The sequence below is a fragment of the Peromyscus eremicus genome, chromosome 16_21 (genome assembly GCF_949786415.1).
Source record: "Peromyscus eremicus chromosome 16_21, PerEre_H2_v1, whole genome shotgun sequence".
Taxonomy (NCBI): Eukaryota; Metazoa; Chordata; class Mammalia; order Rodentia; family Cricetidae; genus Peromyscus; species Peromyscus eremicus.
In genome coordinates, this window is record NC_081432.1 from 29,102,544 (window position 1) to 29,120,154 (window position 17,611).

Genomic DNA, 17,611 nt, shown 5'->3' on the forward strand with positions numbered 1-17,611 from the left:
TTCAGTTATCAGATGCTCTCAAATAGATGTGGAATGATGTCAGCCACCTCTCAGACTCTCTCCCAGGAGATCTGCGAAGTCGGTGAGGTAGACTGTTTTGTTGCTGTGATCAAAAGTATGCTCCAAGTGCCTTTTTCCTGCTCTAAAGTCCTGCTGAAGTGTTGACTTGGTTACTCAGTGTCTCTTATCTCTAGGTGCTTCAAGCCCTAACATCAGCTACGATACAAAAGCTGCTTCAGAGGGGCAATGAGGGTTAGAATGTTTCAGTGTACACTCATCACTGTACCTGGGAGCTGGTCAGCATGGAGGTCCTCATCCAGAGATAGCCCAAAGCAGGGTCTTCCTCTCCTTGCACTGTATTCCTGTCTGGTGCTCTGCCCAGAGAAGCCGAGAGAATCACTTCCTTCACTAACTGCTATCCATCTATAAGGAGTAGTTTCATGGGTGCTTGCTCATGCAACAAACACATCCTGCATTGTCTTACACATGCAGAGGAGTTTGCACAAATGAAGTAGAGAGACCTCATACATCTGGGTTCCACACCCACAGATTCAAATAGCCACTAACTGAAAATATTTTTTAAAATTACATCTTTTCTGAATATGTACAGACCTTTTCTCTTGTCTTTGTTCCACAAACAAAATCAACTATTTATATAACATGTATGTTGTTTTAGGTATTGTAAGTCATCTAGGGATACGTAAAGCACACAGGAAAATGTGCAAAGGTATATGGAATGCTGTAACATCTTATAAATGGCTTGAACATCTTTGGATTTGGGTATTTACATGGGGCCCTGGGTCCAGTTCCCCAGATATTGAAGGAATGACAATATTTGGTGAGTGAATAAGTTTTTGCTCACAGGCTCTCAGAGTTTAGCATGGCATGCCTCACATCACACATGAGTTTCCTATATTAGTTAGTAATCCATGTCTGCAAAGCAAAACTCAGCAACTGAAAAGAATGATCAGTGTGTATAACCTTACAGACTAATGCAAGTCAGTCATCTGGGCACAGATGGGCTGGATTATTCTGTCTCACAGTTTCTCCGGAGCTTGTAATCACCCATTTCTACCAGGTTATCAGACTAGCTATATTCTTTCTATTATACAAGTCAGTACTCTAGCTGTGAGAGGGTAGACAGGGGCATGACTGGCAGGCAGGAACATTGAGAGCCAGCTTGGAGGCTAGCTGCAGCAGCCTTTTAAACCGAAGATTTCTGAGTAAGGGGAGGAGGTTGGAATTTCAATTTCTTATAGTCTCAAAGGGTACTGATGATGGTTCTGGGGTATTCAGATCCCCACTCTCAGCCTCATAGAAAGAATCAAAGTTGCAGAGAACTGTAAAAGCCTAGTCCGTAGGTTCTGTATGGATAGACATACCAGTAAGGTAATGGACTTGGATGCCGTGAGAGGACCCAGGATTCCAACCCACTCTCCTGCTTATCACTTAATTATGGCCATGATTAAACACAAGTAGAATAATTGCTTTTTATTTATATTTACTCTAAATAATACAGGGTTCTACAAAGTATGATACACATCTTCATTTTTTGAAATGGTATAGCATTAAATCTTACATACTGGCCCTACTAACAGTCAACTGCATTTGTATTCTTGTGTTCCTTTCTTGAACTCACAAATGGACAAAGACAAGTCAAACATAAACAACCGTATATTTGACTGTTTGTATTGGTACATATTCCTTGTACATAATGTTTCCTTGAAGTCTCTTGTGTTTTGATCATACTCCTCTCACATGCACTCAATTCATGTCCCCATTCTTGTCCACTGCTTGTCTCCTTCCTTCCCCTAGTCTCTCTTTGGCTTTCATACACACTGTTTCATGTGCCCATAAAATATAAAGGGTCCACAAATGATAGGAAATGTGTATAACCAGGATCCTCCAGAAGAACAGAGATCCGTAGAATGTATGTCCGTTACAAAAGGAAGTCTGTTAGGTTCGTCTACACACAGGGGGCAGGTAATTCAGTGACAGCAGAGTGTTAGAGGGAAGAGATGCCCAGAAGATCTGCTCCTGTGCAGGCTGCCTGGTGCATCCAGAGCCGTGTCAACACTGGGACTGGATCCCAGTGAGGGATTTAAGCCATTTCCTCCATGCTTTAGAATGCACATTCTCATAATCAGCTTCTCCAGTAGGATCAGTTTGGAACAAAAGTGCTTCATTTACACATTAAAGTATTGTTAGAAACAATGAGGCCTCTTTAGTTACTTAAGAAAACACCCTACAGCCTCTCCACACCTCAGTGTTGGGCAATTATCTCTTTCAGGGGTTTGCAGTTCATGTAAGTAGAGTTTATCAAAGCTAAGGATTTATTATTGTTCTTTTAAAATAATAATAATGGGGCTAGAGAGATGGCTCAGCAGTTAAGGGTACCTGTTACTCTTGCAGAGGACCTGGGCTCCATTCTCAGCACCCTCATGACAGCACACAACTTCAGTTCCAGGAGATCTGATGCCCCCTTCTGGCCTCTGCAGGCTCCTACATGCATGTAAACTCAGACAAACACATGTACATTGAAATAAAAAGAATAAATCTCTAAATAGTAATAATAAATGAACTAGAAGACATATGTAAAGAATTATAATGATTAATGTAAATACATATTCATATTAAATGAATTAAACTATACTTTCACTGTATTCATTAATATTAATAAGATACTTATTAAACTTTTTGTATTTATAATGTTGTTAGTCCTCTAAAATTCTGGATGAGTACTTTAAAATCATGTTTTCTGCATTTTAAACATCAAATCCATGTTACAAATTAACAACCCTGCCTGTCAAAATATTTTGAAAAATCATTATTTAAAATGTGAATATTTATTGCATTTAAACATTAAAAATTAACTCAAATCACATATTAATAACTCAAAATCATCTTTCAAAACATTTCTAAATAATTCTGGATATATTTTGACGTGGAGGCATGGTCATTACTCAAAAATAAGTGAAAAACCTGACTTCTGAAGGTTTGTGTGTGTGTCTGTGTGTGTGTGTGTGTGTGTGTGTGCGCGTGCGCGCGTGTGCATGTGCATATTCTACACCACACATGTGGAAGTCAAAGGACAATTTGCATGACTTGGTTTTGTCCTTCCAGCATATGGGTCCTGTGACTCAAATTTATCAGGTTTGATGTCTTTATCCACTAAATAGTCTCACTGAACCCAAAATACAATTTTTTCAAAAATCCATTTCATGAGTATGTAAGTCAAAAGAAGCTTGGAGATATTATTTGTTCTCACATAGATGTAAACCCAACACTTTCACCAAACCTTAAAGAAAATAGTGTTTCCTGGTTTCATTAGCTTTGCTTGGCAACAGGTTCGGGTGAAGGTCTTGATGTGTGGTCCAGGCTGACCTCAAACATGGAAATTCTCCTGTGTCAGCCTCCTGAGTGTTGAAATTGCAGATGTAATTGGCAGCTCTTTTTTTTAAGAATCTCCTGTAACTTTAGAGATTCTATAAAAGGAAGTAAATAACATTATTAATTAAATGTTCAAACATTTTGAAAACACCAAATAATTCTCCTCACCCTTCCTACCACCACCTTCTGATTTTATTTGATACCAGCTCATGTCTCTACCACATCCAGGTCTTAGTGTGACAAGCGTGCCCCCAGTGGGCTCCCACAGCCCAAGCACACATTCAACACTTTCTGGGAGAATGAGCAGGTGGGACTAGGTCTCTCAACTCCTGGATCGCCCATCAGTATAACGTGTATCTCCTGCAGGATACTTACCTCTTTTTCTGAGTCACTTTGTGATTAAGACCTTGAATTCTGCAGAGAGCAGAATAAAATCAGGGCCCTAATTTACTAGCTCTAACCCCCAATTTTCTATACGTAAAACAAACTCTTTGTAATGAAGTTTTCATGTGGCTAAGCGCAATAACTACTGAATAGTAGTGATGCTTAGCTCTAACTCTGCCGTGCCTCATCTAACGTTGTGCTCCAGATGAAGTAATACCACACTCCCAACTGTAAATAGATTGCTCCCTCATTAAGGGCCTAATCAAGGTGAAAGTAGCCTTTCATTTCCTGTGATATTCAAAAGGCCATAGAGTTAGTCACATACCATAGTTGTTGCCTGTTTTATTTTTTTTTATTGCTGAGAATTTTTGTTGTTTCAGATATCATGGAGCAATTATGTCAAAGAGCCATTGCTCTAATCATGTACTGATACATATTACAAATGTATTCAAAATGTGACATAAATTTTCCTTTCTTTGAACTACTTCCTTAAGTCCCAAGCCTTATGGTTAGGTGAACATCCTGAGCAAACATAACTCATTTCCAACAGTCACCTGGTTACATTTCCAATCAGAATCTACATCTGTCCACAGGGTACACTACCCTAGAAGATGCTCTGGAGATGTAGAGTGAGTCCTGACTCCCCAGAGGAGCAGCACACGACTCTTACACCTGCTGAGCCACACAATACTATAGATTAAGCTGATACAGCAGGACCATTTAGATGATCCCAAAGGACCCATTTCATTGGACAGTGTTTTAATCTATTGCTTTTTCTCCCTTTCATCCCTAGTTAGATACCAGCGATTGCATCTTGGAGCTTGATGCAGTGAGGTCATTAATTCTGCTGCAGCTTAGCTGAGTTGAGAATTCTTTCCTTGGACTCCCACAGTTTCTCTTTTGCCCACATGAGGTTAACTACTCTGTAGAAGGGGGATATACTCAGTGACAGTCATTAAGCCTGGCTCACTACTGCTAGTACACAGGAAGTGTCCAAGCAATCCAGAAAAGCCAACCTCCCTGATCTTAGTGGGCAGCTTACGAGCAGGAGTCTAGCACACTAGACACTGAGCTGGGTTGTAATGTGCTATTGCCAATTTTTTTATAAACCACCAACATTCCATCCATTTTTCAAAGGCAACTTCTACTGCTGATATTGAAAGTAATACTTCTAAAATTCACAGTAATAACCTACTGCTAATTTTTTTCATAATATAAACCACCAACACTCCATCCATTTATCAAAGGCAACCTTTACTGATGATGTTGTAAGTAATACTTCTAGAATTCACAGAGGCAAACACTATAATTTCAGGCTATTTAATACATACACAAGAATTACATGCTTGAAAATAAGTTGTAACTTCCTTTTTTCCATTTTATATTGCATTTCAGGATCCAGCTTTCCAATATACTATTCAAAATGAGAACATTAGTGTAAAAATAACAAGCCAATTTAGTCTTTATTGGTGATGGTATAAAATGTACTATAACTTTTTGTATTTTTCCATAAATAATGAATCAAATGACATAAAATAAATGAACTAAAATTGGTTTTCAAATATTATTATTGCATGTGTTATATTCTTTGATATGGTAGATGCCTCTTAAATTAGTCTCTTATTATATAAGTTCAATTTCCAGCAATTTTTAACCTCAGACATTTTCTGTAAGTTCACTTTAAAAGTCACTTATTCTCTTGAAGAAATCAGAAGTATGCCTATTAAGTGTCCCATCCGATGATCAAGTGTATGGCAAGAGTCAGAAGCAGCTGCAGGACTTCCATTAGCATGGCATGTTTCCGTGCCCCAGGTCCTTTCATCCTCTCACCACCCATCTAGACTGTGTTTTCCTTGTCTTGTGGGGCTTACTCAGAAACTCCTAATTGACTCCACATGACCAAGTGTTTATTAAAAGTGACTTAGATTTTTACTGTTACTGATCAGTTTGCTGTTTCCTATTGGTGAAATTATTTAGGCCACTCTACGTAGTTAAAAGGAGATTTATTTAATGGCGTAACTTACAAATTAAGGGATAGTTAGGTCACGGGGTCTGGGGAAGGTGTATCACAGTCCAGCGGTGTTCTCTGGAGCTCTCCTCTGTCCACCTCCACCATCCAGCGTCCTGGAACCAAGAGAGCATTCGCCGATCCCGATCTCGGGTCCCCAGGCGCCTCCCTTGGCCCCGCCTTGTAGGAGTGACAGTTGCCGAAGTCTCAATGGGGGTTGGAACTTCCAGAACAAAGCTGGAATGGCTACCCACTACATCTCCCCCTTTTTGTCTAAATAAGAAAGTTCTAACCTAATACAAGACTATATACAAAGGAATGGTTATCAAATATTGTCCAGGAATAATGAGGGATAATGACCTAGATAAGATGGAACTACAACCAATGCAAACAATATCAAGCAAGAAACACATATTAAAATCCAGAGAAGTATAGAGCATAGGTAAATGGCATGTTACAAAGATCATTCCAAAAGGTGTCCTATCCTAAAGAACCTGAATCTAATATTTAATATGTTCTATCTACTAAGTTGTAACTATAACTGCTAGTCTTCAATCCCATCAAAGACCTGAGAAGGAATATAATGGTACCTGAGAAATGGTAGATGGATGCAAGCAACTTTCGGGAATCTTGCGAGAGTAGACCGAGACAGCTGGCAGCCTGGACAGTCACCTAATGTTTCTCAGCATTGTTGGTGCATTCAAATTGGCTACAGGCCTAAAGTATCTGACAGACCATTTTCAGAAGCAGGAATTCTGAAAGACCATCTTACCCTGTCTTGGCAGAGTACAGTGGTCGCTTTCCTTGTGTCCCGCTTGTCCAGAAAGGACAGCATTGCATTTGTACTGTCAGCCGTCGAGGCAAGGGCAGTTCTTTGCCCAGTAGGCCATTTTGTGCCAAGAAGACAAACTTCCAAATGGAGATGTCTTAGAAGCCCTACATTCTCTCAGGATCAAATTGGTGCAGCCAGGAGCAATTGTGTCTCACATCGACAGAATTCTAAGTTATTTAAATGCCATATTCTCTAGGTCTATGAAGTGTTTGAAGATTACCTGTCCATCTGACCTATGTATCTGTAAATCTGTATAACCTAACTAACGTAACTATAGAGATGACAAGCATAGGTGACTATAAATCTATAAGTCTTATCTACTGAAATAACCTAAGGACTAAGGCTTCACGTAAACAAGGTAGACAGTCTATAAGCAAGTGTATGGTAAAGAACGATGACTTCAAAGTTGTGACAATACACAAGATGTTATAACAGAGGTAGGAGTGTATAGTGTGATATACAATATGACAATAATCTTAAATATATATCAATATTTATAACAGAGGTAGGAGTATGTAGTGGGATATGCAATATGACAATAATCTTAAATATATATCAATATACCGAATATCCTAAACAGAAGTAGAACATACATAAAGTATGACAGATATAAATTTACATTTGTATCAATATACAAACATTTCAAATAAGAGTAGAAATAAATGTACATTATATCAAGTATAGTTCTGTATTTGTATCAATATACAAATTATCTTAAACAGGAATATAAAAATAGTTTACATTTGTATCAACATATAAGAATCCATAACAGTGCAAATTACAGTGCAAATTATTTAAGGCTGCTATTTTACTAAATTTGTTTACTAGTATACATTCAGTGGAAAGATATTTATACCAAGAATTTGCCAATGTTAAATCTTTTGCCAGGCGAAAGCAGCATAACTTTCGTTGAATCAAATTCGGCTCATACTAAGTGGTTACCTGAGACCCAGAATGTACCATGCTTGCATGCATGGCCACAGGGCTGCCTGACTTCGACAGTATATCATACATCTATGCATGGACCATGGCACTTTCTGACTCCCACAGTGTGTCACGTGTATGTATGCATGCCCACAAGGCTACCTGATTCCTGTGGTGTTTCATGCCCACGAGGATGCCTGACTCCCATGGCGTATCATGCTTGTGTGCACACCCGTGGGGCTGTATAAATAACACCCTATTCATTCAGAGCTTAATATAATATGAACAAAGAGTCAACTTTCTTTGGTTTAGCTTTCAAAGCAAATAATTATCCATCTGCTTATCATGCTGAGTCATATAACATGCCATTTTATTAAGACCAATTGAGATGCTTTTTAATTGGTTTGATAGTTTCATTGCTGTATACAATATTCAAAAACATACAGTTTAGCAAATGGATACCTCTTGAGTCATAACTTCCCAGAACATACTGATAACTTTGTTTGTTCAAATGAATCCCTCATAAGGAGTTTTCTGGAAAAAAAAAAAAACTTGGCTGTATAAAAAGTCATGAGTTGAATTTTGTTTAAGGATTTTAAGGAGCTGGTTACATGCCCATTTGATTAGCTTTGGAAATACATCAAAAACACTTAGGTACTTGTCTGTCTTTCAGAAGTCCAGCTCCAAGTTGAAAGGAGCAAGACTTCTGTTAGTGACAAAAGCAGTTAAAATTTGGTAGTCAGTAATCAAGATTACTTAACAGAAACATTCTTTAAGTAATTTTTCAAAGTTAGTAGCTAAAGAATTATGTAGTACTAACTAAACTAGGGAACTTGGGTTTGGGTTTTGGTTTTTTCTTTTCAATTGTTTTTAATTTATGTAATTCTCAGCAGAAATTAAAAATAAGATCAATTAACATTTTTAGCATAACCAGATATAAATTTCCTATGTCATTCTACTGTAGGGAAATGTTTACAAAGTGATATTTGAATTTAGTGTCTATGTTATCTGTACACAAAAACTGTCCAGGAAGTTGTGGCTGCTCATTCTCGGGCCTGTTTGTGAGGTTGACCCTTGGCTACTACTTAGGAACTTGGTCTTAGAATAGGTTTCTACCCCTCTACACCTAGAATGCTGCTCATTGAGCCTGTGAGCTTGTGCGGGTCATGTGTAACTCCTGCTTTCTTCTTGAGAGTTTGAAATTTTGGAACATGCCAAGCAGAGACCTGCTGTGATCCACTCCCAACCAACCCCTAAATGCCAAGCATCTGACACGCTTCCCTGGTTAGCATTCCCAATGTGATGCTGCCTTCATCAGCTCTGCTTACTGTAACAGAAATAACGCAGTCTCTGTAGCCTGAGCAGCAGCAAGTGTGACCCCCATAGTTCAAAGGCAGAAGCTCAAGATGCAAATTCTGGCTAGTTCAAGTCCTGAAGAGGGCTGGCTCCCTTCTTGCCTTCTTGCTGTGTACGCACACGATATAGGGATAGATCCATAAGTCACCACTCATTGCCTTCAAAGAGCACTCAACCTTTGCAACATGCTCACCTAATCACTCCATCACCGTCAAACTGAGAGTGAGGATCTCAAGGGATGAATTTCAGGGGGATGCCTTCAGTCCTCAGCAGGTGTCACACTCACTGCTGGAGGAGTGAAGAGCATCCTGTGTGACTTCCTGGAAGAAGGTGACAGAAGCTTGTGTCTGGCTTTCCCTATGCTTCTCTTTTACTGATTTTTACATGCATCCTTTGCTGTGATAGAATGGAGATGTGTGCTAGATCCTATTGGTTCCCTCGTGAGTCATCAACTGTAGAGGTGTGTGAGACTCCAACACTGTAGCTTACTAAATCAGTCAGAGGACAAGGGAGCCCATTGCTATAGCTCTGACATTATTTGTAGAAGCTCAAGTTGTCACAGCATTGCTCAAGAGGTTCTGTAGTGGAAGTCAAATATTTTTCCCAGCATAATATTGAGACACTTTCCCAAGTCATCCTAAAAATGGGCTTAGCCACATTTTTGCATGTAAGTATGAGTTCTTTTGTTTGTTTAAAGGCATTTCTCTAAAGCCCTAGTGATTTTCATAGTACCTATCCTTATAAAGTTGGGTACCCATTGAAGTGGTCTCCAACGGCACTCAAATGACTCTGCTCTTAAGTCCTGCTCTACCTCTCTACAGTCACTATTCCCACATGTCCTGTCCCCACACACATGCTCTGAGCCATGGAGAGCTGTCACAATCTCCCATCATTGATGTCTCGTTAGTTCCTTCTGCAAACTATAAAGAAGTATATTCTTCAGGTTTTTGTTTATTCCTGTGTACTAGTAACTTAGGTAGATGGTGTATAAATTTAAATATGTTATGATGATTTTCAGTATTTATCTTGTGGCAGAGTCTAGAATCTAAATTTATATGTTAACAATAGCCTTAAGAAAGTAAAAAGACTATGTATATGCCAAATAATTATTGTGATGATTTCTAAATGATTAAATTATTAAGGAATAATCTTTCTTTAGGACATTAAGTCTCCCAGCCCACCTTTCCCATGTACCTGGTAAACTAATAGTTATTTCTTTCTCTTTGAAGGTGCTTCCACTCCAGTTATGATATCCATACTTCAGCTGGCTGCCACATAAACACTGTGGGCAGATTGATTATTACTTGAACTTTAGGGCACTCTGGCCAGGTTCATAGTTCCAGGAAGCCACAAGTTCACATGAGAATGCAGAATGAAATGGGAAAGCATTGTCATTAAGTCTCTGTCTATAGACAGAATTCAGAAGGCTTTGTGCAGGTAACTCAGAACAGATCCCTGCGGTGGCATAGCCTCCATCAACCTTTAGTTTGGGCACTTTTGGAAAAACTGACCAGTTTTTCTATTTCTGGGAGTCTTGAAGTTGTTTGAAGATATAAAGAATTTATATAAGAAAATATTGAAACTATACAGCCTACTATACTGAAAGCATAACTTTCAGCCTGGTCTTAGGACAAAATATATACTCCACGTTTAACAGAGATAGGAATTTAAATGTAGCAGCCAACTAGCAACAGGAGTGAAGTTTTCTCCAGAATACTCTAATAAAAGTAGTCTCTTTGATCTCTTCTCCCTGCCTAAAACAACAGCAGGAACATCTACAAAAAGTGCCTATAGTCATTCCTACTTGGGTGGGGCATCTGTTCAGGTCTGGTCTAGCTGCCAGCACACAGGTTTTGGCTTTTCTACTGGGAGAGCTCAGAGACCCTTCATGGCCATTCTTCAAAGAGCTGTGTCTTAGACCAGCTTGAGCCTTAAAGCATGACCAGCAGACCACTGTGCCAGGAGCATCTGTCATTCACTCCATCTTGATTAGTGTACAGGTCTGACATAGCCTTTTTGGAACTATGAACCTGGCCAGAGTGCCCTAAAGTTCAAGTAATAATCAATCTGCCCACAGTGTTTATGCGGCAGCCAGCTGAAGTATGGATATCATAACTGGTGTGGAAGCACCTTCAAAGAGAAAGAAATAACTATTGTGTTATACTGATGCTCTGGTCTGTGACCGGCCAGATGGTTTTCTTTTAATTGGGCATTTCCTACAGTTAGCCTAGGAATGCCTGTTGAAGATTCAGTTTGCCCCACACACAAACCAATGGAAGCCCAGGTTCTGGGCATGGAGATGAGTTCCAGGAACTGCCTGATCAGTTGCCTGAATAGTTCTTTTTCATTGTCAGGTTTGGGAGCTGCTACTTTACTGGGAAGCCCAGGGCCAGCTGTGTGATCAGCATGCTCTTCTTAGCATGACATTGGCTTTAGAAAGCTATTCAGTTTAAGAACAAGAGATATAGGGCTAAAGAGATGGCTCAGTGGTTAAGGACATGTACTGTTTCTTTCAGAGGACCTAGCTTTGATTCCCAGCACTCACATCAGGAGGCTCACAACCACCTGTAACTCCACCTCCAGGGAATCCAACACCTCTATCCTCTTCAAGTACTTGCACTCAAGTGCACAAATCTACACACACATGCACATAATTTTAAAATAAGAAAAGAACCAAAGATATAAACGGCACAGTTTGGATACAGAGAAGAGATACCTGTCCTCATGGGTGCAGTTGCATTACTGGTGGATAGAAACAGGTTGTTTTTTGTTTTTTTTTTTAATGACCTATAGTATGGTGACTCGCTGATGGGCCTTAAGGTGCCTTTGTATGAATGAAATTTTTCAAGCTACAAGAATGTCCCTCAGTATCTGTGGGGGGTTTACAGGCTACTATGGACACCAAAACACGGGAGCTCAAGTCCCAGATACAAAATGATATATTATTGGCATGAAATCTGTATTTCTCCCTATGTATTTTAATCATCTCAAGATTTTTTGTAACTCCTAATATAAGGGAAATAGTATATAAATAGCCCTTACTCTGTATCATGTAGGCAATAATAACAAGAAAATAGGTCTGTATATGTTAAACACAGACTTGTTATTTTCTGAATATGTCCTGTTGAATCCATAAGTATGGAACCCTAGAATAAGAAGTCCCAGTTGGCTGTTGATCACTGAGGAGAAGACACACCAGCACAGCATGTGTGACCTTGGGTAGCTGAAAGTAAGTGATGCAGAGGCAAAATCACAGCTAGACCAGAGAACTCATACCATCCCGGCTCCATAGACTTTGGAGCTGAGAATTCAACTGCTGAGATCAGACAAACCAGAGAGGTGCCCATTTGACAAGGAACAAATAATTTAATCCTCTGTGTGTGGATGGCTTTCTCGCTCATCATACCAATGCCTATAATGGTTCCTACTGTACCACTGTATCTCAACACCTGGCAGAAACAATGGAGGAAGGACTTATTCTGCCTTACAATTTCAGCAGGGTTTCTGTACATCATGGAGGGGAATGGAGTAGGTCAGTTCGTGGTGACAGATGGGGTGTGTTGCTTGCTGTTCATGTGACCAGACTATGAAGCTGTGAAGGTACCCAACCAGGGACTGATTATAATAAAGACCTGCCCCCTACTGACCTCTATCTGCTACAGATTCCACCAACCCCAAAATAACACCACAAACAGTGGAACAGGCATTCAAGGCATGAGCCTGGAGGAGACACATCAGATTCAAAGAAGATAATCCCTTATTGGTGATTTTACCCAAGGAGAGTAATGTTCACAGAACCATTACTGCCACACAGATGGAGAGACTAGTGTGGTGTGGGTTGCATGTTCTGGTGGCTAGGTGCCCAAAGGTCATGTAGCAGATGCCAACTCCTCAATCTCCATTGGTCTTACCAATATCACTTAGTTGAGCATGGTCCAGAGCAGGGATGGCATCTGGCTAGTACATGTGCTGTGGTTGAAGAAAGAACTCTAATAGACCTGGGAAGGAAAGAAGAGGAACTGACGAGTCATGCAAAGCTTTGACCTCCTCTGGAGAGAAACTGCTCTTCCTAGAGTCTCTGGTATCACAGTACCCTGCCATGGTCTAGGGTTCTCAGTTCAGAGTGACAGAGTATTCACTGGAGCAGCACCCCTTTGCTCCCCTCCATGCCTTGCCTACCAGGAAACCATTTCAGCTTCAGCTTTTCCAGATCCCCCTTGGCAAAAGAAGATTCCTTCACTCTGCTCCCCAACAGAGCTCACGCAGAATTTCTTTGATTTGGGATTAGTTTTGTTTTATGGTACTGGAGACAAACTCAGGCTTTTCCCATGCTAGGCAAACACTCCATACTTCTAGCCTTGGTTTTAGATTTTTGTGGACCAAGCATGGTTAATTTCTTGGAAAAATATGACAGTCCTCTATCAAGAACAAGCTAAATATAACAGAAATAGCATGTCAAGAAAAGAAAAGAAAACCCAGCCTATGCAAAGAGCAACATTACTTAATGATGAGGTTTTGTAGTTGTCTACTGGAAACACTTAAAACTGAAAACAGCTTCAACAATGATAGTCTTCATGAGAATCATAACTTATTGTCATTGTTGTCACAAGACCTGTATTCTAACTCACCATACTCCTAAGAGTACAAGTTTCTCTCTAAATCCTGGGCTCAGGCAATCCTCCTGACCCAAAGTAGCCCAGGCTACCTAGTGTACCCCATCACATGTGACTGGGAAACATAATTTTGTTAGCAGAAATCTTAAAATCTACACCCTGACTCTCCATTGTATTGAGCTATTCCACTGTAGGATTCCATTCTAGAACTGTCTGAAGAATGATTTATATTTTATTTATAATCATATTTTATAGCATTTGTTTCTTCAGAACATAACAGTCCTTTGGGAGATACACTTGTTGACTATAGCACAAAAGAGTAACCTAGACATTATAAATCACACATTGGAGCAAGGCCCCCTTCCATTCAGTTTTATCTTGGTATGTCAGTTGTAGGTCTGCAGTAATAGCTGAAGGAGTGAATGGGTATGTGTAGTATTATATCTTTATATACTCATTCCACCATTAACCATCCTTCATAACAGAGGCTGTAATACTGCAAATGTAAAGTATGTGTCTTTCGCCACAATCATCCCTGTAAGTGGTCACAACTCCATGTACCCTCCCCAGGGGGAAAAAAAATCCTTTCTTTCTTGGAGTTGTTCACTCACTATATTTTCATTTCCTTCTTTGTTAGGAATCCTCATCATGATGTCCATGTGCAGAGAGGTACACGTGTATGAGTACATCCCATCTGTCCGGCAGACAGAGCTTTGCCACTACCACGAGCTGTACTACGACGCAGCATGTACCCTGGGGGCATACCATCCGCTGCTTTATGAAAAACTCCTGGTGCAACGCCTGAACATGGGCACCCAAGCAGATTTGCATCACAAGGGCAAGGTGGTACTGCCAGGCTTCCGGGCCCTGCGTTGCCCGGTAACCAGCCCCAACAATACATACTCTTAAAATGGAACTCTTGGGAACTGATGTGCAATAAGGTACTACTGTTGTCCTCAAAGTCACAAAAGAATACTTGAAGATAGATTTAGGCAATGTGTTGTCTTTAACTGTAACTTAGTGGCCATGAGAATTCTTTCTAGTCTAAGCCATTGGGTAACTACTATTGCTATGAATATAGAAATGGAACTTTTAAAACTACCCAAGAAAGAAGCAAAAGCAGGATATATAGAAAGAAAACAGATGTGTACCCATGGGCATGATACCTCTAAACATGTTAACCTCTACAGCAGGGACACTCTTTATCACAGTTGGTTCTAGCCACAAGTTAGGATGATACTACTGATAATACTGTTTCCATCTAGGAATATTCAAATTGAGGTCTGTAGCTAGCATGTCACTTGTACATGCATTCCTCGTTAAGCAGCCAGCCTGGATTTCTGTGATGAATGTCTGAATTCTTACTCAGATGTGATATCTTCCGTATATCTTGTCAGGCACGTGATTTTCAACCACAGCTTTGAAGCTCCGCCTCCCAGTGCTCTCTGGGTGTTATGACTGAGAACCAGGCCACACGTAGAAAAATACAATTCATCCATCCCAAGAAGCTGAGCCAAACCCTGCTGTCAGCAGAGACCAGCTCCTTTGTCTCCCTGCAGCATCCAGTACCTGGCCAGGAACACTTGGCACACACACAGGCCTGCAAGGTCATGACTGGTCGGGTGTCCCTGCCCTGGCTATTCCACTTTATGCTCCTGGCCTGCAAAGGCACCTTGTAGCTCTTACATAGCCAGTAACACACAGGGCAATTGCTGCGTCTCTGCAGGTCAGCCAGGGGACACCCTCGTTCCTTCCAAACTACGAAGAGTGGATTTGGAGTGCCCACTCGGAGCTGCAGGGGATGCATGCCTGTCAGTGCTGTATGCAATTCCTGCAGGCTTTTCTCAGCTATTATAAACTTGACCCTCCTGTCCTCTGAATGTTCCCCAGTTCTACTGACAAACGGCTAGGAATCCGACTTTGTTTTCATGGGCATGTTTTATGTTAACAGTGTGGTAGAGCCGCAGAATGGTTTTTAACAAGGTGAATATATGTGTGGCAGATGCACAGGCAGGAGAAAGTGTTCTTCCCAGCGTGTGGCTGTACTCAGATTTTTAACCTAAGCGTCTGTCACCAACACATCCTTTTGTGTGGGTTTTTTTGTTTGTTTTTCAATGGAGATAGCGGAAGAGACGCCTTTTAGAATTCTGTAATTAAACAGGCTGTTGTTTCAATATCAAATCAAAGCAACTCTCAGTGGTGCAGTTAAGACTTCTTGGCAGTGACAATGGCAGCTTAATTAAATGCAAACCCCCTTGCAAAATGTGTGGCTCCCAGAGTTTTGTAGGGGAAAAAAAAATTGTTTGTTTCACGATTAGTTTTTTTTTTTCCAGAATGCTCTAAGGATTGCTTCCTAAGGAAGCATAGTTTTCTGAGACCGCTAGCTTCTGCTTGGTTATTCTCCCCAGCAGAGCTGAAGCAGGGCTGCAGACATCCCCCGTGGCTGGCTGCGGCAGTTAAGTGAGAAGAGCCGGGGTTTCAGTCATGACAGCATCTGCTGAGAGCCCATTCTGAGGTCCACAGCTGAGCATCGTCTTCAGCTCATCCTGGTCCAGCTGTGCAGTCTCACAAAAGCTTGGTCTTATCCCCATGTTGAAATGTCTGATCATGTCTGTAATTCTGGAGGAGGAAGTGCTGGTGTGCGTGGGACGCGTATTTACTCCTGGAGTCCTTGGATATTTCTAGATCTTCCAGGCTTTGCCATTTTAAATGCTCACAACCATTAAGTTTCCTTTTATAGTCTTGAAGGGGATTCACTTACAGGCATAGTTATTATCCCGGACAATCCCCTTTGGTGGCATGAGAATTTGGTTAGAGAATAACTTATTGAGGTCAGTGTAAATATTCAAGTTCAAAAGCCCCACAAAACACTTCAAAGGTTGTTAAATAGCATTCTGTTGTCACACATGTACTTTTAAAAGGCGGCTCTCAGTTTTACAGGGGTTACAAGGAGACTGCAGAGCATAAAGGAAATTTAATTAAATTTTTTGAATTTATTATGGCCCTAAAGACTCTTGGGAATCAGAGTCTGTTAAACATTCAGAAAATGTGGTGCCCATATTAATATACTGTTGGCTAGGCACTCTTGTATTTAAAAGTTTAAATAGCTTAACCTCTTGCAAATGTCACACAGTGATGGCTAATGTAATGGCTGCTTCTTGTATTAACTAAATGGGTCCTAAGTGGCAGTATTTTGCCAGACATTGATTAAATACTTTCACACCACATTCACTAACCTGAAGTGAAGGTATAGCAGCTGTGGAATAGCAACACTAACCGGCCTGCCACCTCATTTCTCTTTGGCTCTGGCTCTTCCAGGACTGTCTGACCTCTTCTGTGAAGGGACTCCGGTTAGATCCTTCGGGTGTCACCAGAAGCCACCAGGTGCGGCTTCCTCCACCCTCAGGTGTGACAGATGTCACATTCCTTTGAGTTGCAAGAAAATATCAACACTCTGTTTCTTGTTGTTGTTGTTCTTCCTGTTACAAAGACACCAGTGTTGACAAAGAATAAGAATTCAGTCACTTCCAGATTCTTCCTAACTTGTGTCTCTAGCTGTTCACAAGAGGCAAGAGATAATGTATATGAGGATGCTCAACCATAGACAATTCCTCAGAATATCAGGGCTGGGCCCATGTGGCTGACCATGCCCACCACGTCTCACAGAGCTAATTCTCTGGCAGACTCTGGAAGGACAAGTAGTGATCAACTGAAAAGTTGCATGCAAGCATCCAAGATGTGCTTTAATAGGCAAGTTAGGGGCTTGCATACATCCACATTGCTGTGTCTTTTCCTCCTTGATCTTTGAGCTCAAGGTGTTTGCTTCAGAAACAGCCCTTTGCTTGTGTCTTGACCTCTTCATCCCTCAGCCAATCAACCTGGACTCTCTGGTAGTCCTCTGTCATTGAAACCATAACATCTGAGCAAAAGCTGTGCTGTAGTAGTCATTAGTGTTTTCAGAATTGGATGTCAAAAGGCCTGGCTTACTCTGTCATGTTTATGAGCTAGTACATCTGCTGGGGCAAAGTTCAGCCCATGTGGCCAGCTGACCATACTCATTTTCTGGATTAATTGGGCCCTGTTTGTGAAATCATCTCCCATAAG

At 40.7% G+C, this 17,611-nt stretch overlaps 1 protein-coding gene across 1 annotated transcript in view; it reads left to right on the forward strand.

Moving 5' to 3' along the window:
* Window positions 1–15,788, forward strand: part of St6gal2 (ST6 beta-galactoside alpha-2,6-sialyltransferase 2) — a 31,985-nt gene extending 16,197 nt beyond the window's left edge. Inside the window, exon 5 of the mRNA XM_059281769.1 lies at window positions 14,145–15,788. Within this exon, the coding sequence (XP_059137752.1) occupies window positions 14,145–14,416 (272 nt within the window). The 3' untranslated portion in view covers window positions 14,417–15,788. The remainder of the gene's footprint in view (window positions 1–14,144) is intronic.
* Window positions 15,789–17,611: the final 1,823 nt, after the last annotated feature.